This window comes from Microcebus murinus, chromosome 3 (genome assembly GCF_040939455.1).
Source record: "Microcebus murinus isolate Inina chromosome 3, M.murinus_Inina_mat1.0, whole genome shotgun sequence".
Classification (NCBI taxonomy): domain Eukaryota; kingdom Metazoa; phylum Chordata; class Mammalia; order Primates; family Cheirogaleidae; genus Microcebus; species Microcebus murinus.
In genome coordinates this window covers 76,941,905-76,968,151 of record NC_134106.1, presented here as the reverse complement: position 1 = coordinate 76,968,151, position 26,247 = coordinate 76,941,905, and the positions used below count along the sequence as shown (strand labels likewise).

The 26,247-nt window shown below is 55.5% G+C and overlaps 1 protein-coding gene across 2 annotated transcripts; it reads right to left on the bottom strand.

Annotated features, from left to right (window-relative positions):
- Window positions 1-290: 290 nt before the first annotated feature.
- On the bottom strand, window positions 291-26,031 carry ZAP70 (zeta chain of T cell receptor associated protein kinase 70). 2 transcript variants are annotated; one of them, XM_012786959.3, is made up of 14 exons: window positions 25,729-25,998; window positions 25,432-25,510; window positions 13,716-14,166; window positions 12,899-13,059; window positions 6,261-6,399; window positions 6,075-6,156; window positions 5,949-5,995; window positions 5,726-5,777; window positions 4,639-4,831; window positions 3,950-4,156; window positions 2,064-2,256; window positions 1,834-1,974; window positions 1,633-1,745; window positions 291-515 (listed from the first exon to the last, which is right to left on the bottom strand). In XM_012786959.3, exons 3-14 carry the CDS (start codon window positions 14,115-14,117, stop codon window positions 392-394), a joined length of 1,854 nt encoding a protein of 617 aa, XP_012642413.1. In that variant the 5' UTR covers window positions 14,118-14,166; window positions 25,432-25,510; window positions 25,729-25,998; the 3' UTR covers window positions 291-391. The 2 variants fall into 2 exon arrangements, with proteins under 2 accessions (XP_012642413.1, XP_075857122.1); XM_076001007.1 differs by lacking the exons at window positions 291-515; window positions 1,633-1,745; window positions 1,834-1,974; window positions 2,064-2,256; window positions 25,432-25,510 and having other exon boundaries at window positions 3,645-4,156; window positions 25,729-26,031.
- Between the last annotated feature and the right edge of the window lie 216 nt (window positions 26,032-26,247).

Sequence of the window (26,247 nt, the reverse complement as noted above, 5' to 3'; positions counted from 1 at the left end):
AAGATGAGGCCGCTCAAACACGAGGGAAGCTGAGTTTATTCCAAGGATGTACGTCTTGCCATCTGAGAATCCCCAGGGTCGTCCCCCTTCGGGGCCCAGAGGAAGGAGGGAGCTGGCAGGCAACATCCTCCCAGCTCCAGGCCCCAGTGCGAAACCAGCCCAGGACCCGGCTGCAGGCTGCACAGCCCTGTCCTCCCGGCCCTTTCACTGTCCCCCAGCCAGACAGGACAGGGGACAGGCAGGGAATGCAGCCTCAGACGCCCCCCACCACAGCCCTGCTGGTAGGAGGAGAGGCACTGAGCTGACCCCTGCCAGACTCGGGGCCTGGGACAGGCAGAGGGCAGAGGATGAAAAGCCGGTGTGGGGTCCACAGGCCCTGGGCGGCCGCAGCTCAGGCGCAGACAGCCTCCGCGCCCTGTGCACACGGCTGGGGCGCCTCGGCCTTGCTGGCCAAGCTGTAGTAGCAGGCCCGCATGCGCTGCTCCACCGTCTGGAAGTCTGGGCGATCCTCCCACCTGCGGGGTAGATCCAGCCACTGAGGCACTGCACCCCAGGACCCAGCTACAGCAGGGCGGTGGGACTCGGCTGCCGGGGTGGTGGGACATCGGAAAGGCCTCTTGGAACTTGGGTGTCGCTGCTGACATACGGGATGTCACCATAACCAGGTAGTGCTGACCACAGAGGACTTAGGGAATTGACTTGATTGGGTTTCAAAGTGACAACTATCGACCATGGGGAACTGGGACACTGAATGCTGAAGTATGAGTACGTGCCAGGGCCAGGGCATTCGTGCGCTCAGCATGGGATCACACGGGTGGAAGTGTGTGCTCCTAACCGAACAGAAGGCTGGATGGAGTACCATGGTGGGTTTTGCTGGGGGGACCTGGGGTGTTAATTGTCCTGTGGGGGGGACACCCGTGTGCCGTGCTGGGTGCTGGGCTCTTTGGGTACTGGGTGTTGGTGCACCGGGTGTTTCCTGACAGAAGCCGGATCAATGCACCTTGGAGAAGGATGGACTGATCGACTGGGGTGTCTCAGCCCCAGTGTCCTAAGTGTCAGGCAGTCGGAGTGTCCACACATCGCACGGCCAGCGTAGGGCGCCAGCTGGTTGGGGTGCGTGTTGCCTGTCGTCTGATGGGGAGTTGGGCTCTTGACGGGGTTAGGAGTCGGATGTCCATGTGTGAGGCTTCAACCACACGGACGTGGGCGCTGGACACGCTGAGTACTGGGGTTGAGTGCTGGCTGGTGGGGCCCTGAGGTGTTGGCTACTGGAGAATTATCCCACGCCCTGAGTACCGGTGTCATAGTCCGGTTAGCAAAGTACGGACTTGTCTGAGAATTGCGGGCTCCGTGTGCTGAGTGTTCACTGTGGGGCCGAGGTTGTAAATGCCAGAGCACGTCCACAGGCAGGATGGCAGGCTGCTGCCCACCGTAGGGCCAGGGTGTTGGGCAGCTGAGCATGCCGTGGGAGACTAAGGTATTGCATGCTGGAAAGGCCATGAGCTGAGTGAGGGGCTCTGGGTGGGATGACACTGGGTAGAGCTATGTTGACACCCACTGATTGGGGCACCAGGACCCCCTGCCCCAGGCCCAGGTGTTGTTCCACTGGGTCCCCTCCCGCCTGGCACTCACTCGTAGGTCCAGCAGTCGCTCATGAGCTTGTACAGTTCGGGCGGACACTCCGGGGGGCACTCCATCCGATTGCCTTGCTGGATGAAGGCCAAGACCTCCGGGCCCTTCATCTTCTGCTCAGATGAGGATGAGGCACGTGTGAGCCACCAGGGCTCCCTCCCACCTTGCCCCGCCCGCCACCTGCCTGTCTCTGCCACCTGCCTTGTAGGGCTTCTGGCCATAGGACAAGGCCTCCCACATGGTGACCCCGTAGCTCCAGACGTCACTGCGGCTGGAGAACTTGCGGAAGTTGATGCACTCAGGCGCGTACCACTTCAGCGGCCACTTCCCCGCTGAGCGGGCCTGGGGAGGGGAGACGCTACCAGGGTAGGGCTCAGGGACCCTCCACCCAGCCACCCCATCCACCTGGGCACCGCTGGGGCAGGGCTTACGGTGTAGTAGCTGTCGTCGGCACCCAGCGCCTTGGAGAGGCCGAAGTCGCTGATCTTGGCGTAGTGCCGGTTGACCAGCAGGACGTTGCGGGCAGCCAGGTCGCGGTGCACGAAGTTCTTCTCCTCCAGGTACTTCATCCCCATGGACACCTGGTGCAGCAGCTCGGCCACGTTGCTGACGGGGATCTCCTCCCTGGGGCAGAGGGGACAGGGCAGGGAGAAGACCGCTCAGGTTCCCAGGGATCAAAGCCCTCTTCTCTGACCCAGCTGAGCACAGGCCACATCACCACATGCTCAACACACGCCCACCGAGCACCTGCCACGTGCTGGGCATGGGGCTGGGGAGAGCCGTGAACAAAGCAGGCAAAATCCCTGCCCTCGCCCAGTCTCAAGACTGTGTCACGCATAGGCCACGTTCCCAGTTGTACACCTCTGCCTACACCCGTGGGGTGCCTTCGGGGTGTCATGGGCTCCACGCACACGCCTGGCTCCCTGACGCCATCTTCTCCAGCAGCTCTGACCTTCCGTGGCACTGCCCTCTGCTCCTCTCTCTCACAGCCAATCTGCCCGCACAGCCTGGCAGCTCTGCCTTCAGATTCTCTCCGGGACCCCACTTCGTCCCACCTCTGCTTCTGCCACCCTGACACAGGCAGCGCCGTCACCCTCCACCTGGACCAGAGTGGGCCGTTCTGCCCCTCCTCTGCTCACAGCTCCCAGGCTCCCCCTCACTCGGGGTAAAAGTCCAGGTCCCCCTTGCAGCCCACAAGAACCCGCGCAACCTGCCCCACACCAGGCAGGGCCTTTGCACTGGCTGTGCCCTGTGCCGGGAGTGCTCTCCCCTCACCTGTGCTTGGTGGCCTCCCTCCGTTTGCTCAAATGTCCCCTGCTCCCTGCACTGCCGCCCCCACTCTCTCGACCCTCCCGGGCGGCGGTATTCTCATTTCCACAGCACCATCTTCCGCCACACTCCAGATTTCACCAGGATGATCATGGCCTCCTCTCCACCCCGAATGCAAGGCAAGGAGCTTTCCCTCTCTCGTTTGCTGATTAATCCCAAGTGCTAGTGACAGTTCCTGCCACAGAGAAACTGCCCAATATAAATACCCGTCCAACAACTGAATGCACGCGCCGGGCCGCACCGGGCAGGCGTGTGCACCAGCGAGAGCGTGGGCGTCGGCAAAACTGTGCCGCGGCCAGCCCAAAAATCCGTGTCTGTTAGGGGGAGAGTTTGGGGCATGAGGGAACACAAATGAAACTGCAAAAATGTTCAGTGAAGGGCCAGATAGCAAATGATTTAGCCTTTTCAGGCCACATAGGGTCTCTGTCACATATTCTTTGTTTTGGGTTCTGGTATTTTTAACTTTTTAAAAATGTAAAACCATGCAGCACAAAACAACGTGGTTTTGCTGCCCCTGCGTTAGTTTCCAGACAGTCAATGACAGGCAGCACCCCGTGGGCCCTGAGTGTGGCCCTGAATGTGGCTCTGGGTGTGGCTCTGGGTGTGGCCCTGGGTGGCCGTGAATGACAGAGCTAACAGCTACGAAGCCGTCACTGGCAGGGCCAGACGCTCTTCCGGGAGCATTACAGGTGTCAGCTTATTTAATCCTCACAAGACGCCCTGAGGTAGCTCCTGCCATCTCCGAGGTGGTACGAATGGGGAAACTGAGGGTGAGCAGCTCTGCCTCGCGAGCGTGGGTGTCGGAGGGTGCGGGGCGTGGGCGAGTGTCCCAGGTGTCCGGGAAGATGTAAAAATAAGTGCAAGGACACGGAGTGTTGTGCACCGGCTTGCGCACACGGGACCCAGCGTGGGCATGTTCCCAGGAGTGAGTGTGTGTCCGCCCTGCCCGGAGGCCCCCGCCACCCGTGGCCCGGCCCCAGGGACTCGCCTCTTTCCCAGCAGGAACTTGTGCAGGGGCCCGCTGCCCGCCATCTCCATGACCAGCATGAGGGCCTCGGCCTGGCAGACGCCGATGAGCCGCACGATGTAGGGGTTGTCCAGCTGGTGCATGATCTGAGCCTCGCGCATCATCTCATCCTTGTCCGTCTTCTCCGTGCCCTGCTTCAGCACCTTGATGGCCACGTCGATCTGCTTCCTGCCCCGGCGCAGGGCCCCGAGAGGGAGGCGTGTGGGTGAGCTCAGCCCTGCCTGCCCACCCGCCGTGTTTCTTCCTCCCTGAGCTGCCTGGCGGGTGCTGTAGCTCATGCCCCCACCCCGGCTGCAAGGAGACTCCACTGAGGACAGCTCGCTGCCAAGTCCCTCACCGGAACCACCCAGCACTGAAAACAACTGCTTTATCCAGAACTGCTCCCCAGGGCAGCCCATGTCGTGGCCCTTCGATGCAGGGTCAGGGCCCTGGAATGGGCGTCTGCACTCAGCCAAGCTCTCCTGGCCCAGGTGTCCCCAAGCTCCCTCCAGGAATCCTGCAGTGTGCAATGTCCTATCCCAGGGTTTGTTTCCCGTGCACGCTGCCGTGAGACAGCAGACATCCAGCTCCCACCCCACAGCCTGGGGGGCCGCTCCCCTCCACCCCACACAGCGGCGCCCCCACCTGCCCCCACAGCAGGGCAGCCGTACTTGCGCATGCGGTAGACGCCCTGGCGCACTGAGCCGAAGTTGCCACAGCCAAGTTCTATGTCGGCTATGAGGAGGTTCTCGCGCTTCAGGAAGAGCTTCTTGTCCTTGAGCTCCTCGGGGTCGCTGTAGGGGCTCTCGTACACGCTTGTGTCCATGGGCATTGGCCGCTGTTTGCCTGGGGACGCTAGGCGGGCTGGGCACACACAGCCATGCACTCCCAGGTCAGGGGCAGGGAGGGGCAGGGGAACGGGGCGGGGGGAAGGCAGCCTCAGCCCCCACAAGGCTTGTGCACCAGACAAGGGTGTGTTCCCTGGGAGCATGCACAGCACATGGGTGCACATGCATGTTCATGTGTGTGTTCACATGCATGCACTTGCACACACTCCTGGTCACAGCTGTGGGTGCCCTGTGAAGCCATGTACAAGTAGACTATAGAGGCAAATGCATCAGTATCCATGTGTCATCGTTAGTGTGCCAGCTGTGGTGTGCGTGTGCGTAGTCACACGTGTACACCTATGCTGGGCCTGCCTGTGTCTACGTATGCACATGCAGCCACGATTACAAGGCCTCGGAAGGTGAGCATCTGGGTGCACGTGTAACGACGTGTGTTCTCTGCACACGTGGGAAACATGAGCGCCCACAGCACAGTGCTCTAGGAACGTGCCTGTCTGCCTGGGCTCAAATCCCGCCTCCACCCCCGCGCGGCTGCAGGACCTCAGACGGCGGCTTCCCTTCCTTCTGGTCTGTAAACCAGAGTAAGCACCAAAACCACTTCGTGTGGCGTGTCAGGAGGATGGCAATGAGCTCACACACAGTGACCTTGGAACATGACCGGCACACAGTAGGTGCTCAACAAACCTGTGTCTGTGCACAGGGAGCCCTGGGAGTGGCCAGCTGTACCCACTGTGTGTCAGCAGCCCTGGGACGCACGCACACACAGGCATGCGTGACGGGTGTGGGTGTGTGTGGGCACAGGGGCAAGCCAGGTCAGCCACCCACATAGTCCCCGTGAAACGCCACAGCCTGGCCAGGGACCCTGCTCTGAGCCTGGCAGGGGCCCCACGCACACCCACCTCTGCCAGCTCACCTGGTTCCGGGGTGTATCCATCTGAGTTGAGGGTGTCAACCCGTCTCTGAGGCTAAAGGTCACAGGGTCAACAACAGTCAGCAAGGCCGAGCTAGGGGCACCCAGCCCCTCCCAGGAGACCCCCTTCCCCTCCAAAGCACCCCGCCCTCCCTCCCAGCCTCCCCGGGGAGCACACCCACCCAGCTCCACCTGAGCCCCCAACTCTGCGGAGCGGCTGACTCACCTGGGTGAAGGTGGAGGGGTGGGCTGGGAGCGTGGGAGCAGCGGCCTCTGGGGAGAGAAGGGGCAGTGAGGGTCGGGGTGGGTCTCCAGCAGCCCCGCTGCCCGCGCACCCTGCCTGCCCACGCACCTGAGGTGGCGCTGGAGTTGGGACACACCTCCTTCAGGCAGTAGATGAGCCCGTCGGCCTTCAGCTTCAGATACTCCACCAGCTGTGGGGAGCGGGCGGCTGGCAGGGGCTCCTCTCTCCCCAGGAGCCCGAGAGCCCCGGCTAAGCACAGCGTCTCTCCCAGGACAGGATGTGCCGGTGGCCTACCTGCCAGAGCGTGTCAAACTTGGTCCCCTCAGGAATGCAGTACTTGCCCGCCTTGTCCTGGCTGATGAGGTAGTGGTACACAGTCTTCCCGTAGACCAGGGACAGGGCATACGTGCCCTGCTCCTTCCGGGGCCTCAGCCTGGAGAGGCAGGGCAGGGATGTCACCCAGCAGCCACCCGGGGCCCTCCTGTGCCTCAGTTTCTCATACACACACACACACACCAGTGGGTTCTGCACCCTAGAGCCCCATGGAAAAGCAGCAGGACTGGGGAGGCTGAGGCCAGGCCCCACTCAGCCTCCAGACCACTGGTAAGCGGCTGGTGGGTGAGGCAGGGGCGGGAGGGCCACCGCCATGTTCACAGGGAGACGCACAGTCGTCCAAGGGCAGACAGGCGGCCATTCACAGGGGGATATTTGACTACCCACAGCGACACTGAGCCCTGCGTGATCACTCAGCCACCCATGAGAGCTTGGCCATGGTGGGTGGAAACACCATGCCCCCCACGGTGGAATACTTGGCTGCCCATGGCCAGACACCTGCCATCTACTGGGGGACACAGTCATCCACGGGGCCTCTCAGCCAACAAGGGGTACACTCGGCCACATACTTGGCCAACCATGAAGGAATACTTGGTCTTCTATGGCACACAGCCTTCAACAGGGGGACTTAAGACCGTTCTCTTGGGGAGAGAAAGCCATTTCTATGCAAAGACCCACACAGGAAAGTACAACTCCATGACCAGCTCACAGGACACCTTTGTGCAAATCAGAACAAGTCACCTTTTCATCACAATAGACCAACCAATAATCATAATAGACTGGCCTTTGACAGAATGAGATACCTTCTGCTAAAAATCTGTCAAAATAAATATAGAAATCTTCCATGTCTATGATGGGAATTGAGTTCCTCCAAGCTGGTGCCTTTGTGTGGTGAGAATGTGTCCGGCCATTCCCACCAGCCCTGAGTACACACACGTACACGCACACACACACAGGACAATTTATTCAGACACTGGCACCCTTGCATGAAATCCCATGGTGCAACCAGTCAACGTCTATCACAAAACAGTATTGTTTTGAGTCACTAGCATGAGGCTCTATTCCGGGGTTCAGTGTAGATTTCCAGTGGAGAAGAAAGGGCGGCTGGCCCTGGGGTTCTCAGAGCTATGGCAGTTGGAGGCACTGACCACGAATCTCAGGAACTGATGGCCTGCAAGTGGGCCCTCCAATGTGCAAACCCCTCCAAAGTGCCCTGTCCAGGGATGTACATTCACTGGACAGATATCTACCGAGTGTAGACCACGGTCCAGGCCCTATTCCGAGGGCAGGGATAGGGTAGTGAGCAAGACAGATGTGGGCCCCCCTTGCAATCAGGCCCTTCCTTAGGCCAAAGGAACAGGGAAATAGCCCCTGAGTGAGGGGCAGCTGTGACCATCCCTTTCATTCCTCAACAGCATATTCCCCAAAGAACAACACAGTGAAGGGTGGTGTAGTTCCCAGGCTAGCCCACAGCAGCCCGGGGATACGTGGAGATACAGGAAGTCAGGGTGGGGGTGATGGGGGAGCACCAAAGGGCAAGGAGGAGAACCCCACAATAAACTAGGAAACACAAACATCCCACAGAGAGAAAATCACTTCCATCACTAGACTAGCAGGCTAGCCTGGAGGTTATGGTCTCCAGTGAGTAGTTGTCTTTTGAGACATAAGAATTCCTCCTGAGGGTCACAATCTTGAGTTTTAAACTGTCAACAGAAACTCAACACCAAGCTGCTTTTCAGCAAACAGCAAGCCTCCTCCCCTCCCCTCTTCTCTCCTCTTTTGCTTTGTCCATCTCTTTCATTCTTTATTCTGGAACTAATAATTTCTTGCTTTTTTGTTTATTTAAATTTCTGTGTGGAATACTGGGGGAAGAAACAGCCACAATATCAGGCAGCTCTTCCCATCCATTGTGCATGTGTCTATCCCCTGAATAAAGGATCAACCATGTGACTTGCTTTGGCTAATAAGACATTAGTAAACATGACATGGCAGAGGCTTGAAAAATGCTTGAGCACTGAGGCCTGCCTGCCCTCTCTTGCTTTTCCTGGCAGCCTTGCAACCACCAAGGAAATGAGTCCTACTAGCCCACCAGAGACACCACATAGAAGAGGACCAAGGCACCCCAGCCTGCCAACTGCCACTCATGTAAGAGAAGCCATCATAGACCATCCGGTTGGCCTGTGGCCACATGAGTGAGCTCAAGAAACCAGCAGAATAATCACCCAGCTGAACTCAGGCCAAATTGCCAACCAAATCAGCCAAATTGCCAAGCAAATCAAGAGTGAATAAATGACTATTGTTTTGCCTCTACACTTCAGGGTGGTTTGTTATACAGCAATGAGTAACTGATACACTCTGTTTGGAGACATGTGAGTTCATAAAAGATCAGCCACTGATTCCTGGATAATACCCACACAGGCTAAGACATTGGTGTTATCACCATATATGCTTTGTTGCCACAAATTCTACTTTATTTACCAAAAAACCACTAGGTGGTGGCAGTTCTTTGTTCACTTGCACTTGAGCTAGAGGGATAGGCTAAGAAATCAACTTGTATCTTCACTCTTAAAATAATATATAGAACTTGATAGTAGCGATAAAAATAATAGCTACCATTTATTAATATATTGGCTCTAAATTCTTCACATATCTGTCCTACAATCTTCACAGCACTCTCCACTGTGTAGGGACTATTATTATCCCCATTTTGCAGATGAGGAAACTGAAGCACAAGATTACATCTCTTATCTAAATTGCACAGTTGGTAAGAGAGGGAGCCAGGATCCAAACCCATTTCTGATTCTACAGGTAATTGCTACCTATGACTGACACCAGCTCTGTCACAAATTACCTGTGTAACCCTGAGCAAGTTGCTTATTCTCTCTGTGCCTCAGTTTCCTCATGTGTAAAATGAGAGAACTGGACTAAATCAGAGATTCTTGACCTAAAAAGGGCTCTGAGGGTGAGGTTCAGGACCAACCATGATCTTGTATAACTGTCTGCAAAGTCTTTGGGGTAAATATGTTTTGGGGTTGTGGAAGGGGCTTAGCTTCAGTGGGATTCCCAAAGGGATCTGTGATCCAGAAGAGGTTAAGAAACACTGGAAAATGTACTCTTGAAGGCCTTTTCCAAGGATTAAGTTTGTTTTCACAGTGAATAAACTAATACCCCAAAATGCAGCCAATTGCAAAATAAAGCCAATATTTGCTGCACACAGCCTTAGATAGATACATTTCCCTCCATTCTTCAGCAGCTCTGACCCATGCTCAGCAGTAAGTGTGGTCCTGATCTTATTTCTAAGCCTGAGTGACATGTGTCTTTCCATCACACCCTAACCAGCTCTGAGTATGCCCCACCCATCATGATCTACCAGGATGTTGCTCTCACTCCACCCCACGTGGGAGTCTGTTGCTACAGCTTTGACTTTAACCCCTAACTAACCACATGCTGAGAAAGCAGTCATTGACTACAGGAACCACAAGAAGAATCTATAAATAATTTCTGTCCACAGCATGCCTTGTCTAATTTTCCAGGAGTCCAGCTCCTGGTAGCTGCTCCTGGTCTCTTGAAATTTCCCTGGAATAAGTCACTGTTCATAATGCTACTATTCCAACTGCTTGCAGATGTCACTGCCAGCCTCCATCTCTCTGCTGTGCCCAGAGCCTGGCTGTCCCACCTGCACCTCCCCACCACCAACACTGGCCCTATTTGCCTTGGAGACATCAAGCCAGTTTGATGCCCAAAGCATCCACAGCTGCTCAAAGTCTCCCTGGTTTTCCTGAGATTCCTCTTATCTCACCAGAGTGGTTAACCCAAAGCCTGTCATACACTCTGCTGTGTTATGCAAAAAGTTTGCAAACTTTTCCTTCGAGCAGCCAAATTCTTTGTAGAACATCATATCCTACTTGGAAGCCTAAGATAGGAAACAGATCAAAGCTGAGCCTCTGCTGTCGTTGAAGCCAGATTGCAGCCTCAGAATCCCACGTGCTCATCTTTCACTCACTTCCCCCACCCCTAGAATGCTTCCATACTGCCAGGAGCCCTTAGGGAATCTGGGGGGAGTTTTTAAAACCACTGGAGTGGGGGGGGGGTCATTATCTCCACGTGTATGTGTGAGTCCAGCATGGGGAAGAAAGTCAGGGGGAGGGAGGGAAGGAGAGGAGAAAAGTGGAAAACCAGGACAGAAGAGGCAGAGACTGGGGGGCTGAAAAGCTACGCTGGGGACTTGAGGGGAAACCAAAGAAGAAACCCAAACTGTAACATCAAAGGAAGAAGGGTTTGCATTTTTATGAAGGAGAAAGCAGAGACAGGAGAAAGAATTGGCTCCATCAGTAGGAAGAGCTGTAGAATCTCCCTTTGCTGTGTCCAGCTCGGGGGGAGCCCCTGGACTTTCAGGAGTAACATGCACATGGGCGACTGGGTTATGGATATGTGTGAGACGTGGGACCGAATGTTAGCAGCGTCTTAGCAAGTGTCACACCGGGGGTGGGGAGCATGTGGCCAGCCATCGCCACGCACTGGAAGATGCAGCCTCCAGAGGCACCAGGGGCAGGTCCTGGCTCAAGCTGACAGTCCAAAGGAAGGAAAGGCCACACGTCCATGCCTGAGCTGCCCAAACCTTGAATGTGACCCCCTAATCCAAACCCCATGACAATCTGTTTACACAAACAGCTCTGCCTTCATTCCCCTCCCTCGAGGAGTCCACAATCCCACAGTGACTTTGGTTTTGGCCATGTGACTTGCTTTGACCAATAGGACCTCAGGGACATTACACAAACAGAGGCTTGAAAAGCATCCACATACTGGAACATGCCTCTCTGGCTGTTCTTGGGAACCCTGCCACCACCGCCACGTGAACGAGCCCAGGCTGGCCCGAGGCATGACGACTGCGCTACAGCCGGCTCGTCCCCAAGACACTGAGCCAACAGCCAGTCACGCGAGCTTGGCCATCCCAACCTGCTCAGTCCCAGCCCAGCTGACCCCAACCAGAAGAACTGCTCAGGGGCTCACGGAATGATGAGAAGTAATAAACTGTTGTTTTGAGCCAAAAATTCTTGGGGTGGTTTGTTCCATAGCGAGGCTAATTGCCACTAATGCAAAGGCTTCTTCTTGGAGAAAACAGCCCTGTGTTAAGTTGTTCAAAAGCCATCCTCGCAGCTGTGCATTATCTGAGGCATGCATTCAGGAGCCCCTCGGAAGCCTTGGAAACTTCACTCCAACTTACAGAATAAATCTGTAAGGTAGGGTGAAAACATTATTTTATCAGCCAACAACAGAGTCTTGGGGAGGGAAGTGCATCTTGTGGGAGACCAGTAGCAATGTGCGTCGGCCTCACACAGGCGCCGAAATCAAGGAAAGTGGCCATTTCCTCCAGTGGGTTGGCCCCAGGAGAGGGAACAGCCCTAGGAGAGGCAGGTGACAGCGAGGATTCCACTGGGCAGAGTCTCAGCCAAGAAGCTCTCGTGGGAAGGGAGGCCCCAGGAACTGTCCCCGCAGATTTCTTGGGGGAGGATACTGGACTTCCTGAGGTCACTGGAGAAAGGCAGGCACCAGGCTTCTCTACAACTGAAGGCCAGAGTGACCTCAGCTGACATCAAGATGACATGTGTTACATGATAGAACCTGTGTCCAAGCCAGAAAGCAGCAGCCCCAGGAGGGCTTTCAAACACCCAAAAGAGTTTTTAAAATAGTTTTAGAGATTCTTTCACAATAATAAACTCACGAACACATATTCACCCACATATAATAAGAGCTAATTGAGAGTCACAGTAGTGGAGGACAAAAATAAAAAGAACAAAAAGAGCTAACACTGAATGCATTTTTCATGTATGCCAGATACCATACTATCGCTTTACACAAATGTCATCCTTGTAACAGCTCCGGGGTAGGTACCGCCGTCGGCTACAGGACAGCTAGAGGGACTGCTTCAACACCCTCCCAGGGTCACCTCCCTGCCCTCCCCTCCTCCCACTGCCGTCCTCACCAACTCAGCTCCAGCACACTGGCCTCCTCTATGTCTCTGGAATACACCAAATAAATCCCTGCCGCCTGGTCTGTGCACCGGCCATCTGTTTGCCAGGAACACCCTTCCACCTGAAAGTTGTTCCGCTCACTTCTCACCTCCTGCGGTTCTTTACTCAAGTGTCGGCTTCTCAGTAATGCTGCCTCTGGCCTCTTAACCTAAAATCATCCCACCGTCCTCCCCCCGCTGCACACACACAGCCCTAACCATTACCTGCCGTAGTCCATATTTTATTGATTCTTTTTTTTCTACCTGCCCCACGAGGACAGGCACTTGTGTCTGTCTGGTCCACTGCCATGTCATCAGTGGCTGGCACACAGTAGGTATTGGGTACATGTCGAAGGCAGGCAAGTTCAGCTACTTGCCCAAGGTCCACAGCCAGTTGGTGGCAGACGCTGGATTCCAACCCAGGCCGACCATTGCGGAGGCTGTCCTAGTCACCGGCCCCATCTTCCCCTGTAAAAGCCCCTGTGCACGTGTGAGCACTGGCGCGCCCCTCGCCGCCCACCCGCACTGCGCGCTCAGGTCTGCCCGAGTCCTCGCCGCGCCCAAGCCCCAGGCTCCAGGCCCCACGTACAGGAACTTGCCGTCCGTCTGCGCCCCCGAGTACAGCTTGCGCTCGGCCTCCTCGCGCGTCAGGCTGCTGTGGTACCAGGGCATCCGCTCGTGGGCCGTTGTAGCAATGAGCTTTTCCACCTGGGGCGCCTGGCTGATGATGGCCTGTTCCAGCGCCTCGCCCTAGGGAAGGAGGGGCGAGTGTACGTTGCCACAAGAACGCCCTTCCAGCTCCAGGATCCTCTTGACTGCCCAGTCCCATAAGACCCCCCATCCCACCCAGGCGCCCCTAGGGTGCGTCCTGCAGACTGTTGAGGACAGCCTCCGCGGTCCCCATAGTCCCCTCCCCAATCCATCCAGGGAGGAACCCGGCCTCAGGCCCCACCCGCCAGCCCCGCCCAAGCGCATTTCCAGCTTGAAGATGCGAGGTAGGTAGCTGGGCACTGCCGTGGCGTCGGTGTGCGAGCTAAATAAGACTGCAGCCATCGTCCCACAGGCCGCCCTGCACGAGGGTGCACCCTCGCCTCGCGCACCATCCTCTCCGGCCCTGACCCCAGTCCAAGCCTCGCCCTCTGCAGGCCCAGTGAGCCCTCCGCCTTCCTGTGCGGCATAGTCACGCGCACAGCGTGGGGCAGGCTGTGGAAGGTGACGGCCACCACAGCCACTACGGAGCCCCTGCCTCCAAGGGCTCCTCCCAGGTGCTGTCCCCAACCAGGTCCGCACCCCTCCAGATTCCAAATGGGACAGGCTGGTGAAGACGACCTCTCCCTCTTCCGCAGAAACCCCGGGTCCCCCCACGGCCCTCTCCGGGCCCTCCCCTCCAGGCCCCGCGCTCTCACCTCCAGCTTCCACGTCTGGCGCACGTAGTCGCGCACCATGGCGTCGCGCAGGCTGTCGAAGACCCCTGGCTGCGGCTCCAGGCCGGACGGCCGGTTGCACGGCTTGCGCAGGTTGCAGGGCAGCCCGTCGGGGTCGCGCGAGTAGAACTCGCAGAGCTCGGCGGGGCCACAGTGCGCTTTACCGCCAGCGATGGCGTAAGTGCCGTTGAGCTGGCGCTCGATGGGAAAGTGGTGGAAGCGCACGTCGTGCACCAGCGACAGCACGTAGCCGCCCAGCGAGCGCAGGCACTGGCGCAGCAGGAAGAGCCCGTCGGCCATGCCCGCCAGCTTCAGGTGATCCTCGGCCTCCGCGCGCGAGATGCTGCCGTAGAAGAAGGGCAGGTGCGCCGCGGGGTCCGGCATCGCCGCCGCTGCCCCGCGCGGGTTGCGCGCCCCTGCACCTCGCCAAACCCTGCGGGTTCAGACGGGGATGGGAGGCATGTCAGGGCCTCCGCCTGCCGATGGATCGTGCAGAGCCTGCTTCATGCCACAGGCAACTCGGAAAGGAGCTGCAGCTTGCTGGGCATGTATCGAGGAGTCCCAACTCCCCTCTGGACGCCCTGATACCGCCCTGGTCCCCACACACCAGCACCTGGAATCATCCACTCATTTCCCAAACACGTGTCAGATTCTTATTGCTTTTCAGGCGCAGTGCTAGGAATATGGATGCATAAGGCAGGCATGGTCCCCCCCCCCCTCCTGGAGATAGCACGCTAAGATTGAGGTCAAGATTATAAAAAAAAAAAGTAAGTAGAGCCATATTAAGAGAGAGAAGAGGTCGCTGTAGCTACAGTGGTCACTTTCTCTGAGGTCACTTTCTCTATCTAGCACTTGAGTCAAGATTTGAAGGATGTGGAGGAGCAACTTTTCAAAAAGCACAGGAAGGAGCCTATCCCTCCCGCAGAGGGAACAGCAAGTGCAAAGGCCCTGAGGCAGCTGGAACAAGTTTTGCCCATCAAAGGAGCCTCACTCCATTAGCCCTCCCCCACTGCCTTCCATTGATTCTTTTGCCTCAGACTTAGCAGTTCCCCTGGCCCTGCCCCTCTGCTTTTGTTGACCAGTTTCTACAAAGCATAAGCTAATGTATATCCATCAGCAGGGAATTGGTTAAAAACATTAGGGTTTAACTCCACAGTGAACTTTGATACAGCTATTAAACAAAACAAACGTGATCAGGAGGAGGAGGAATTAAAGATATTTAGGTAGGTGTCTGCTAAGATGGATAACTTAAAATTGTCTACCTTCAAATTTCTGGGGTGATTGTGATGCCCTATTTCTTGATAGGGATTAGGTTAACACATAGAGGAAAATGAAAATCTCTGGACCCCCCCCCCCCCCCCCCCCCGCCGCCAATGCCTTATGCAAAAAGGAAGGTCAGGGCTGGAGACTGAGTCATGCAGCACCTTCCAAATGAGTAGCTGTTACTAACATTTTGCATTAGCCAGATCCCCAGGTCTGGCTGGGAAAGGTAAAAGGCCTCAGGTATCTACAGGGACTGCCCCACAGACCATTCAGAAGGAAAGTCTTTGCTGGCCTCCCATAAACAAGGATTTGCAAGTTGTAACTTTATTACAAGTTTATCTGCCCAGGTGCAGAACAGAGACAAGAGCAATCATCCTTCCACCTACCCAGGGACATCTACATAATTGATTCTTCCTTTACTCCCCTTTTCTAACATTCACCTTATCTTATGTAAAATGTAGATTTTCTGGGCATTATCTAAAGTCTAGCAAGAATGTAACCATTTGCCTCACTGCCACACCCCTCCTCCTTTTTCTTTCTGTCTGCCTGCTCCCCTTAAATACTGAGTTCCCACATCCCTCTTTAGAGAGCACAGGTCACAGATGCTTCTGGGATTTGTGCTTGCTTCAAACTTTGGCTTCATAAACCTCCATGGATGGAGATGTTTGCCGCAGTCACCGGTTTGGGGTTGTCACACAGGTGTATGATTTTTATCAAAACTTAGAAGGTACACTTAAGATCTGTTCATTTTGTTGCATTTGCCCTCCCTCAATAAACAAAATCCATAAAATATTAAACCATAGTTAATGATCTGCATGCAGAAGTGTTTAGGTGTTATGGGTATTGATGACTGCAATTTACCTTGAAAGGCATCCAGAAAATAACACTGAACATTGATTTTTTTTTTTGCTGGGGGGAGGCAGAATCTCACTCTGTTGCCAGGGCTAGAGTGAGTGCCATGGCATCAGCCTAGCTCACAGCAACCTCAAACTCTTGGGCTCAAGCAATCCTGCTGCCTCAGCCTCCCAAATAGCTAGGACTACAGGCATGTGCCACCATGCCCGGCTAATTTTTTCTTTTTCTTTTTTTTTTTTTTTTTTTTTTTTTGAGACAGAGTCTTGCTTTGTTGCCCAGGCTAGAGTGAGTGCCGTGGCATCAGCCTAGCTCACAGCAACCTCAATCTCCTGGGCTCAAGCCATCCTTCTGCCTCAGCCTCCCGAGTAGCTGGGACTACAGGCATGCACCACCATGCCCGGCTAATTTTATATATATATATTAGTTGGCCAATTAATTTCTTTCTATTTATAGTAGAGACGGGGTCTCACTCTTGCTCAGGCTGGTTTCGAACTCCTGACCTCGAGCAATCCGCCCGCCTCGGCCTCCCAAAGAGCTAGGATTACAGGCGTGAGCCACCGCGCCCGGCCTAATCTTTTCTATATATTTTAGTTGTCTAGCTAATTTCTTTCTTTCTTTTCTTTTTCTTTTTTTTTTTTTTTTTTTTTTAGTAGAAATAGGGTCTCGATCTTGCTCAGGCTGGTCTTGAACTCCTGACCTCGAGCAATCCTCCCACCTCAGCCTCCCAGAGTGCGAACATTGATTGATGGATGGATAGAGACAGAGGGATAGATGGATGGAGAGACAGGTAGATAGACAATTGTTGTTATTCACAGGAGTTCTATAAAGTCACTGCAAACAATGAATTAGTAAATATTGAACCATTGCCCCTGGAGGAAATAGGTTCCTGCAAGACTGTTCACAACATTTTCATCAACTGATCATTATGTAACCTTGGTTTCTGTGTGGTTTTGTTTAAATGTGTCTTATTTAATATATATTGTTGATTCATTAACATTGAGCTCTCGGACATCAGCACTGTAACCATAAGCTTATCTAACACGTTTTCTCTGTGAGGCTCATCACAGCCTTCTTGTGCTCAGGAGCACTAAGCAGCACGTCAGCACATTTGGGGGCCATTTTATATACTGAAATCACAGAGAAAAAGCATAACAATTCAAAAACTGTCACACCAAATAGACTGTGAAGAAGGCACTTATTTATAGTATGGGAGGTGAAACAAGAAGTCAGAGTGGTCCCCTTGTTCAACCTTGGAGGGAACATGTGCATGGGGTGACTCAAATTTTTGCCACTGTGTGTATGTCTGTGAATGATGGCAAAAGCCCCTTATGAGTTTTGGAGTTACGAATAAATTCTAGCAATCGCCAGGCACGGTGGCTCACGCCTGTAACCCCAGCACTCTGGGAGGCCGAGGCAGGTGGATTGCTTGAGCTCAAGAGTTCAAGACCAGCCTGAGCAAGAGCAACACCCTGTGTCTGTTAAAAATAGAAAGAAAAAAAAAATAGCCAGGTAACTAAAAATAGAAACAAAAAATTAGCCGGCACTGTGGCTCGAGCCTGTACTCTCAGCTACGCAGGAGGCTGAGATAGGAGGATCAGTTGAGCCCAGGAGTTTGAGGTTGCCATGAGCTAGGCTGATGCCACAGCACTCTAGCCCAGGCAAGAGAGTGAGACTGTCTCAAAAGAAAAATAAACAACAACCAAAAGAACAAGTAAATTCTAGCAAGTAGGTGAATTTCCAAATACAAAATCCACAAATGATGATGATCAACTATATGTAATAAAACAAATATATCAGAATGTTAATTATAGAATCTAGGGGGTGGATAATAGGTGTATAGTTAAGTCTATTTTCTGTATATTTGTAAGCTTTCACATAATGTTGAAAAAAATTACCTCCCCTTAGCAGTTACTAGTTATTTCTCTACTAAGGTGGGCCCAACAAGGCCACTGGGTATAAGTTTGAGTTTGAGGAAGGGTCTTTGAGTGCCTTTTTTAGTTATGCAAATGTAAGCAGGGGGTATAATGAACGTTTCTGTGGCGTGGGAAAGGCTGCGTCTGCTGGGGTGTCCAGGGGCATGCAAGGATGGGCGCTGTGGCCGAGAGGAAGATGCTGGAATGAGAATCAGGTGAGGTCTGTGTCAGGGTAGCTGGAGGAATCTACATTTTAACCAGATCAATTCTGAAGGCGAGGCTTGAGGGGGGTTCTGGATGTCCCAACAGTTACAGACAGGCGGATGTTCCAGAGATTAATAAGGGACTGCATTTGTGTCCCTACCTTGAGAAACAGGTCACCAGTCCATAAGAGTGTTTAAAAAACAAATCAGGAAGTGCTGGGTGCAGTGGTTTATACCTATAATCCTAGCACTTTGGGAGGCCGAGGTGGGAGGATTGCTTGAGGTCAGGAGTTTGAGACCAGCCTGAGCAAGAGTGAGACCCCGTCTGTATAAAATATAGAAAAATTAGTCAAGCATAGTGGCATCCGTTTATAGTTCCAGCTGCTCGGGAGGCTGAGGCAGGAGGATCACTGAAGCCCAGGAGTTTGAGGTTGCTTTGAGCTATGGTGACACCTCGGCACTCTCGCCCAGGGCAACAGAGTAAGAAAAAAAACCCTGTCTCAAAAAAATAATAGTAAAAATTTAAAATAAAAAAAATAAAAAGAATCAGGAGGGCTCCTAGCTAGTCACCCTAAAGAAATGGAAACTTACATTCACACAAAGCTTACACAGGAACATTTATAACTTAACTGTTTCCCAACAGATGAACAGATAAACCTACAATGGAATACTACTCAGCAATAAAACGGAACAAAATACTAACACATGCAATAACACGGACGAATGGCCAAGGCACCGTGCTGACTGAAAGAAGCCAGGCTCAAAAGGCCGTGGGATCCCACTCAAGCCCACAGCACGGAGATCACATCAGTGGCTGTGGCCCTGGGGGTGGGTAGAGGGACTGACTGCCCAGGGGTCCGAGGGGGTTGGGGGAATAGTCTATAATCTATACCACTTGATTGAGGCGGTAGTTTCTCAGCTGTATGCATTTGTCAAATCAGAATTTTTCACTAAAATGGTGTATAAATTTTACTGTATGTAAATTGCACTTCATTTTGTTTAATTAAGGGGGGACAGGAGCTGGGAGGTACAGACGTACTGGGCACTGAAAGTAACAACCGAAATGGGAAAGTTGGTACGGGCTGTCACACTCCTTTCCCCTGACGCCCACCCTCTCATCCAGCCTCCAAGTCTGCCCCCACCCCCGGCTACTCTCCAGCACTGGTATCGCCACGTGGTGGGCACAGGCAAGCACTCCGTGCCCTCCTCAAAGCTGGGGCCCCTGAGTGACGGACACTGGTGACCCCTCCCTCCTGCTGGAGCCTTGCAGATCTCCCTGGTCTTTAACAAGCCGTCTGGCTTGCCTCCTTCCCTGACTGCTCCTGCGCTCTCTCTCCTTCCCCAGCCCCTGCCCCCTTGCTTGGGTCATCCTGTGTGTGGCTACACATGCTGCTACGCCCACCTCTCCCCGAGCCCAGATCTCTCGCCTGAGGTCATTCTGTGCTGGCATCACCTCTTTTGATCTCCGCCAACCAACTGTTTCTATTAATACAACCTGAGATTCAGATCTCACACGGTATCTGTGATTGGCTGAACCCCAAAGACTGTTTCCACATGAGCTGAGCTCTGAGGTCTGCAAGCTGCTCCCAGGCAACTCCTCCCGAGGCCCCCCCCACTTGCTCAAGACCCTACTGAGGCTCCCTCCTGCCCTCCTCATTCCATCTAAACTGCCCAGTCCCCTGCTCCAGCCACACTGTGCTACTTGCCCTCCTTTGAATTCGCTTTCTTACTTTCATTCACACGGCACCCTCCACTTAGAGCGCCCATCCCTCCTCTGCCCCGCCAGGTCCCCAGGTCAGCCTCTGGTCTTCCCTCCTCTGCCCCCCCAGGTCCCCAGATCAGCCTCTGGTCATCCCTCCTCTGCCCCCCCAGGTCCCCAGATCAGCCTCTGGTCATCCCTCCTCTGCCCCCCCAGGTCCCCAGATCAGCCTCTGGTCATCCCTCCTCTGCCTCCCCAGGTCCCCAGATCAGCCTCTGGTCGTCCCTCCTCTGCCCCCCCCAGGTCCCCAGATCAGCCTCTGGTCGTCCCTCCTCTGCCCCCCCCCCAGGTCCCCAGATCAGCCTCTGGTCATTGGTCCTCGCAGACTCATGGAGCTGCGCCCACAAAGTGTCAGGGTACAGGGCCCGGCAACCAGGTGGGGCTTGTCCGGGGACCTTGGGAGGGGAGGAGGTAGTGAAGCTGGTCTCTGGGGCAGGAAGCTGTGGCAGGAAACTCTCCGCGACACAGTTTGCGAAGCTCCGCCCCACAGTGGCCACAGGTGCAGCCTGGGTAGCCGGAGGTGGGTTAGGGCAGAGAGGAGATGGTGGTCGCTGGCCCCAGGCGGGTGCAGGGCTGCAAGCTGTAGCTGGCCACCTCAGCCCTAGGCGGAGGGCTCCCAAGGCAGGCGCCTCCCCCACGCTCGCTGCCAGCAAGGACACGCAACAGCAAGCCCCACTCCCGCTCCCACCGCCTGGGCCTTTCTGTACCCTCCTCGCTAGTCAAACATGGGCCAAGTTCCCCGGGACCCTGTGGCCAGGGACACCGGGGTGGCCAGGGAGGGTGGGCAGAAGGAGGCAGAAGATGGAAGGCTGGGGAGTGAGGGGTGGGAGCCCTGACCCACCTCTGCTTCCAGACCACACTGTGGCCCCACAGGAGACACCCATGAGGCCCGGCCCAGCAGGGCTGCCCCAGGGGGCTCTATCCAGGCCCAGGTCGGACCAGGCAGGAGCCCTGACTCAGTCTGTTGGCCTCCAGCTCCCCGCCGGCCCCAGCCTCCTCCTGGCTCCCTGTTCAGAGATCTGAACTTGGCCTTCCCAGAGTTCACAGCTGCTGGATCAGGCCAGAGAGGGACACCAGCCCTGTTGTCACAGCACAGGCCCTGGGAGGAAGAGGAGGAAGCCTTTGGTCAGAGTATCTGCCTGGAACTCCACTGTTCAAGGGTCTCCTTTGGGTAAAGGCAGCATTAAGTTATTTCTGTTCCACAGAGACTGGAGGCCTCAAACAACATACTTCAAAGGAAAAAAGAGTCAAGGGCCAAATACGTTTGCAAACACTGTGGAAAGCACACTAAAGGCTCTGAGAAGACCTGCATGGAAGAACCCACTTTAGCTTGTGTAACTCCCACAGACATTTTAGCAGAGCCTCGATGGTCTACAGCTCCCAGAACAAACTCTGACCATCAAAAGCCCCCATCAGGCCAGGCGCTGTGGCTCACACCTATAATCCTAGTAATCTAGGGGCTGAGGCAGGATCATCGCTCAAGGTCAGGAGTTCAAGACCAGCCTGAGCAAGAGCAAGACCCTAGTCTCTACTAAAAAATAGAAAGATATTAGCTGGAAAACTAAAAATATATAGAAAAAAATATCCGGGCATGGTGGCACATGCCTGTAGTCCCTCCCAGCTACTTGGGAGGCTGAGGCAGGAGGATCACTTGAGTCCAGGAGTTTGAGGTTGCTGTGAGCTAGGCTGACTCCACGGCACTCCAGCCCGGGCAACACGGTGAGACTCTGTCTCAAAAAACAGGAAAAAAAACTCCCATGGCCGGGCGCGGTGGCTCACACCTGTAATCCTAGCACTCTGGGAGGCCGAGGCAGGTGGATTGCTCAAGGTCAGGAGTTCAAAACCAGCCTGAGCAAGAGCGAGACCCCGTCTCTACTATAAATAGAAAGAAATTAATTGGCCAAATAATATATATATATAAAATTAGCCGGGCATGGTGGTGCATGCCTGTAGGCCCATCTACTCGGGAGGCTGAGGCAGGAGGATCGCTTGAGCCCAGGAGTTTGAGGTTGCTGTGAGCTAGGCTGATGCCACGGCACTCACTCTAGCCTGGGCAACAAAGCGAGACTCTGTCTCAAAAAAAAAAAAAAAAACCTCCCATTAAATGCCCATGGTGACAACCCAGAGGAGAGACTGAGGCAGTCAAGCTGTGGAGGGTCACGCCAACCCCCTGCACCTGGTGGGAGGGTGGACACAGCACGAGCTCTGCATGACACCCCAGCCGCAGGCCAGGCACGTCCCCACCCAAGGCGTTGCTGGAACAGGGCCAGCCCTCGCTGCCCGCACCTCCTCCTACCGACCCACCACCAGCCTGCTCCCACTCCAGCTCCTGGCTCTCTCTGAACTGCCAGTCCTCCCCCGAGACCCCAAGTCCCCCCTGAGGCCATGCTTCCTGCTCCTAAATCCCAGGCCGTGGTGGGACCCCGTGCCCACCCCCACAGTGGCAGCATAGCATTGGTCTGTCAGCAAAATGCCAGCCTGGGCACCCGCTAAGCCACAATGGCAGCAGTTAGCCGTTCACCTGCTTTCCCTGACACCAGGGATCAGACTCGAATCATGGGATCATGGACCCGCCACGTGGTCTCGGTGAGTAAGCTTGCCAGACCTCGTCTGGAAAGTGGGGCCAGCAGAGCTGCCCATCACTGGGGGATTGCAGGGATTCCACGAGATGAGACATGCCAAGCGCCAAGCCCAGGGTCTTCTCTCTACTCACCGCCCTCTAGGGCTCCTGCTTCACTCCGGGTAAAAGTTCAAGTCCTGAGAGTGGCCCTCCAGGCCTTGCATGATGTGGCCGTCACCTCCCCGTCCTCACTCACTCCCCTCCAGCCACATGGGCCTCCTTAGGTTACTTGTTCAGTTCCCTTGAACAAATCAGGTCTGGTGCAACCTCAGGGCCTTTGCACTGCCTGTTCCCTCTGCCTCGTCACCCTTTCCCCAATATCCTCCACTTCATTCACGTCTCTGCCTAAATGTCGCCTCCCCAAGAGGTCTTCCCCGACCTCCCTCTATAAAAATAGCGCCCTGGCCCGGGTCACTGCTTCGCACCATGTAAAATGTGATACTGTATCCACTTGATGGCATGTTACTTTCATCTCTGCTAAAATGTAAGCTCTGTGAGAGTGAAGGCTTTGTCTTTTTCCCCTCCCTATACCAGGAGGCACAAAGGTGCCCAATACGTGCTCACAGTGTGTGGAGGCCACGGCTAGGGCTACCTAAAAAGGGCTGCAGTCTGCTGTGACGGGAGGGGACACCTCCGCTGCCCTTGGGACCTGACAGCCCTGCGAGGGATGGGGGCCACGGGGCGTCTGTAGGAGAGGGGTGAATGCTGGGCCCAGGGGCTTCTCCACTAACCATGCCGGGAGAGGACAGGGCGACCCGGAGGAGCCTGGGCACAGGCTGGTCCCTCTGCGCGGAGCAGTGCCCACACCCCTCTCCTGCCCACAAGCTTCCGGCCCCTCCACTGTCCCCTCCTCCCAGAAGCATTCCGTGATTCCCACCCCTCCCTCCCTGGCCTGGGTCAGGTGCCTCCACTACGCGCCCAAGGGCCCCGTCCTCTCTGAAGGCAGCTATTTGTTTGCTCCTCCGTTTCTGACCAGGCCGAGCTCCCCGAGACGGGGCTGGGCTCTCTTGTTTTCTATGGCAGCCACAACTTCCTCCCAATAAACATGTCACACGGGTAACAACAGCCACAAGAGCTTCTGTGCTGAGGACGGTACAGGCCTTTTACGAGCATTGCCGGTTGAATCTAACCCTCGCCACAACTCCACTCAATGAGAACTGCCATCCCATTCCTCAGCTAGAGAAACCGAGGCTCAGAGACTTTAACGTCACGTTCAGAATCATGCAGCCTGCCAGCGGCAGGCAGGATTCTCACCCAGGCCTCTGTGGCCCGGCAGCCAGCACTAACCACTCCAGCAAGTGTCCATGCGGAGGGCAGAATCCACGGCTCCGAGCCGGGTCCCCAGGGGCTCCCACGTCCCCACAGACCCCGGGCTGCCCCAAGTGTCACTGAAATTTGAGCTGCCTTTGACTGTCAAGGCCTAGAGAGCTGGGCTGTAGGAGAGTTGGGGTTCAGGTCCCCAAACTCTGCAGGCTAAGTGTCTGTTTGTTGACTGAACAATGCCCCCCGCCCCCACACAGCAGGGCCAGCCCCCCAGCCCCAACCTCCACTGCCCGGGCTCCAGTAGCTGTGTGGCTTCCTCAGGGAGCACACCCTCTCTGGGTCTCAGACTCCAACTGTTAAAGGGAGACGGACAAAGGTGGCGTGAGTTGGGAGGACAGAGTTGGGTAGAGACAAGGAGTCGGCATGGGCTGTCCTGGGCCTTGTAGGATGTTGGGCAGCCTATATCTGCTAGACGCCAGCAACGCCCCTGAGCCATGGCCGGGAACATCTCCAGACACTCTCAGCCATCCCTGGGGCCGGGGAGGCAAAACTGGCTCTGCATGAGAACCACTGCCTCAACCCTGCTCCTTGGTGGGGCAGGCAGTGGGCAGCGTGGAGTGGTCCAGTCGCTGCAGCCCCCAGGGGGGTGGAGTCCAGACCCGAGTCTGCCCAGAGCTAGTAATAGTAACTAGGATGATAGCAGATGCTAACATAGCACCCACTACGTGCCAGGCACCCTGGGTATATTCACTCCTTAATCCTCATGAGAACTCTGTCGGGGGAGGATTTGTAGATGGGGAACCTGAAGCACAGAGAGGTGGAGTGACTTGCCCAAAGTCACACAGCTGGTAAGTGGAAGAGCCAGAAAATGAAACCAGGTCCCCTGGCCCCAGAGTGTGCCCGTCTACACCCTCCAGCTGCCTGCCCAGGGTCCCCACCAGGGCTGCAGGGGTGAGGCTGGAGGACAGAAGAGGAAAGAGAAGCTCTGGATTCAGCAGGAGGAGAACCTTCACAGGTGGCACCTAAGGACCTTCCATCCTGGGAGTCCCTGACCCTAATCTCTCAGCAAGGTTTTATTAAGTGCCTACTGTGTGTTTGCTGCCTTGGCCAAGACAAGAGTAATGAAACTCATCGTGAGCTGTTGACACATGACCCCCATTCCTTCCTGCTGAGACTCTGTCCTGCCTGGGACACACCTTTCCCAGCTCTTACCCAACAGGCAGGAACTGAGCACCTACTAGGTGCCAATATTTGCATCTGCATTTAACAGACACACAAACTGAGGCTCAGAGAGGCCAAGCAACATGCCAAGGTCACACAGCGCTGAGCAGAACTTGAGTGCTTTGCGCCTTCACCTCTCTAGGTCCCCCCCTTGAACCTGAACTTGCCTACCAGAGGCTCCAGCCTGCACTGGGCCCCTCACGGGAAGCATCGGCATGTTGTTGTTCAAGTTCACAGCCCTGTTGGGTGAGCCTTGTATTCATAGAACCCGGGGGCCAGAGTACACATTTGCCGTCTCTGGCGGTTTCTCCGCTTGCTGGAGCCAGGACACAGCGCTGACAGGGCCCAGCAGGCGCGAGACTGGGCAGGCGTCTCTGTTCCCCCGACACCACTGCCCGGCTGACCCTCTGGAGGGAGAGCTGCTTCCCTCCCGGTGGCCACAGGCCCTGTCCGCCTCCTTCTCCAGCTGGACGCCACCCGCCCCCGTCCTGCTGCCCTCTCGGTCCTCCCCAGTGGCCTCCTGCCTCCCAGTCCTGGCCCGCACCAGACACGGACACCCTGGGACAGCAGCCAAGCGCCGCTCCATCTGGGCACCACTTACCTGGGGGTGTGTCAATGATGTCTGGGCAGATAGGCCACCTGCGGGGTGTCTGGTCCCCGACACCAACAGAGCGCTGGCCCTAGATGAAGAATCGGAGCTTAGGAAGCCAACGTGGGTCCCCCAGCCTGAGAGCCGCTGCGGGCTCAGCACCCTCCTCGCACACACAGGCTACGGATGGCACACCCTGCTCGGGTTTCTCACTTGGGGGGTTATTCACCCTCTGCTAGGTGCCCCAGAACCCCCTGGGATGGCCATGGTGGCAGGACACAGGCAAGAGGCCCAGGGACAGCCACTTACCTGGATGGCCCAGTGGCAGCCGCCGGGCCCGAGCAGGGCAGGGACCCGGCCGGAAGGCCTGGTGTCGGGCGTGCTCTTGCCAGCGGGTTTCTCTGAAACGCAACCTATTTCCTTGACGTGAAGACAGGAAAGGGGGCTGCGCTTGAAGCTCACATCAAAGTCACAAAGTGCTGTGTTCAAGGAAAATGGCAGACCACGTGCTCAGGGAGGGCAGAGGGCATTTCCGGGGCCAAACAGTGCCCGCCCCAGCAGCGGGGTGGGACTTTCGGGAGGGGAGGCTGGCTGAAGGCAGGGGCTGCGCAAGGAGGCGGCTTCCGGCAGCAGCCCCAAGCCTGAGGAGGGGAAGGCGGGACCTGTGTGCTGGACTGGCAGAGGGAGGGGACTCGCCAGCGTGCATTGGAACCTGGGATACTCCCACTTTCCCCTTCTAAGGGGCATCTACTGGGGGCCTGCCCCTGGCTGAACCACCCGCAGGAGTGATGTATTTATTCCATGGGCAGGTTAAAGCTGCGGGAAGGA

What these genes read in the sequence shown, in the direction of transcription:
- ZAP70 (XM_012786959.3), bottom strand. Translation starts at nt 14,117, where the DNA reads ATGCCGGACCCCGCGGCGCACCTGCCCTTCTTCTACGGCAGCATCTCG. An exon ending in AGTTTGACACGCTCTGGCAG is followed by an intron (nt 6,157 to 6,260) that starts GTAGGCCACCGG and finishes CGCTCCCCACAG; the next exon opens with CTGGTGGAGTATCTGAAGCT. An exon ending in ACCCCTCCACCTTCACCCAG is followed by an intron (nt 5,778 to 5,948) that starts GTGAGTCAGCCG and finishes TGTGACCTTTAG; the next exon opens with CCTCAGAGACGGGTTGACAC.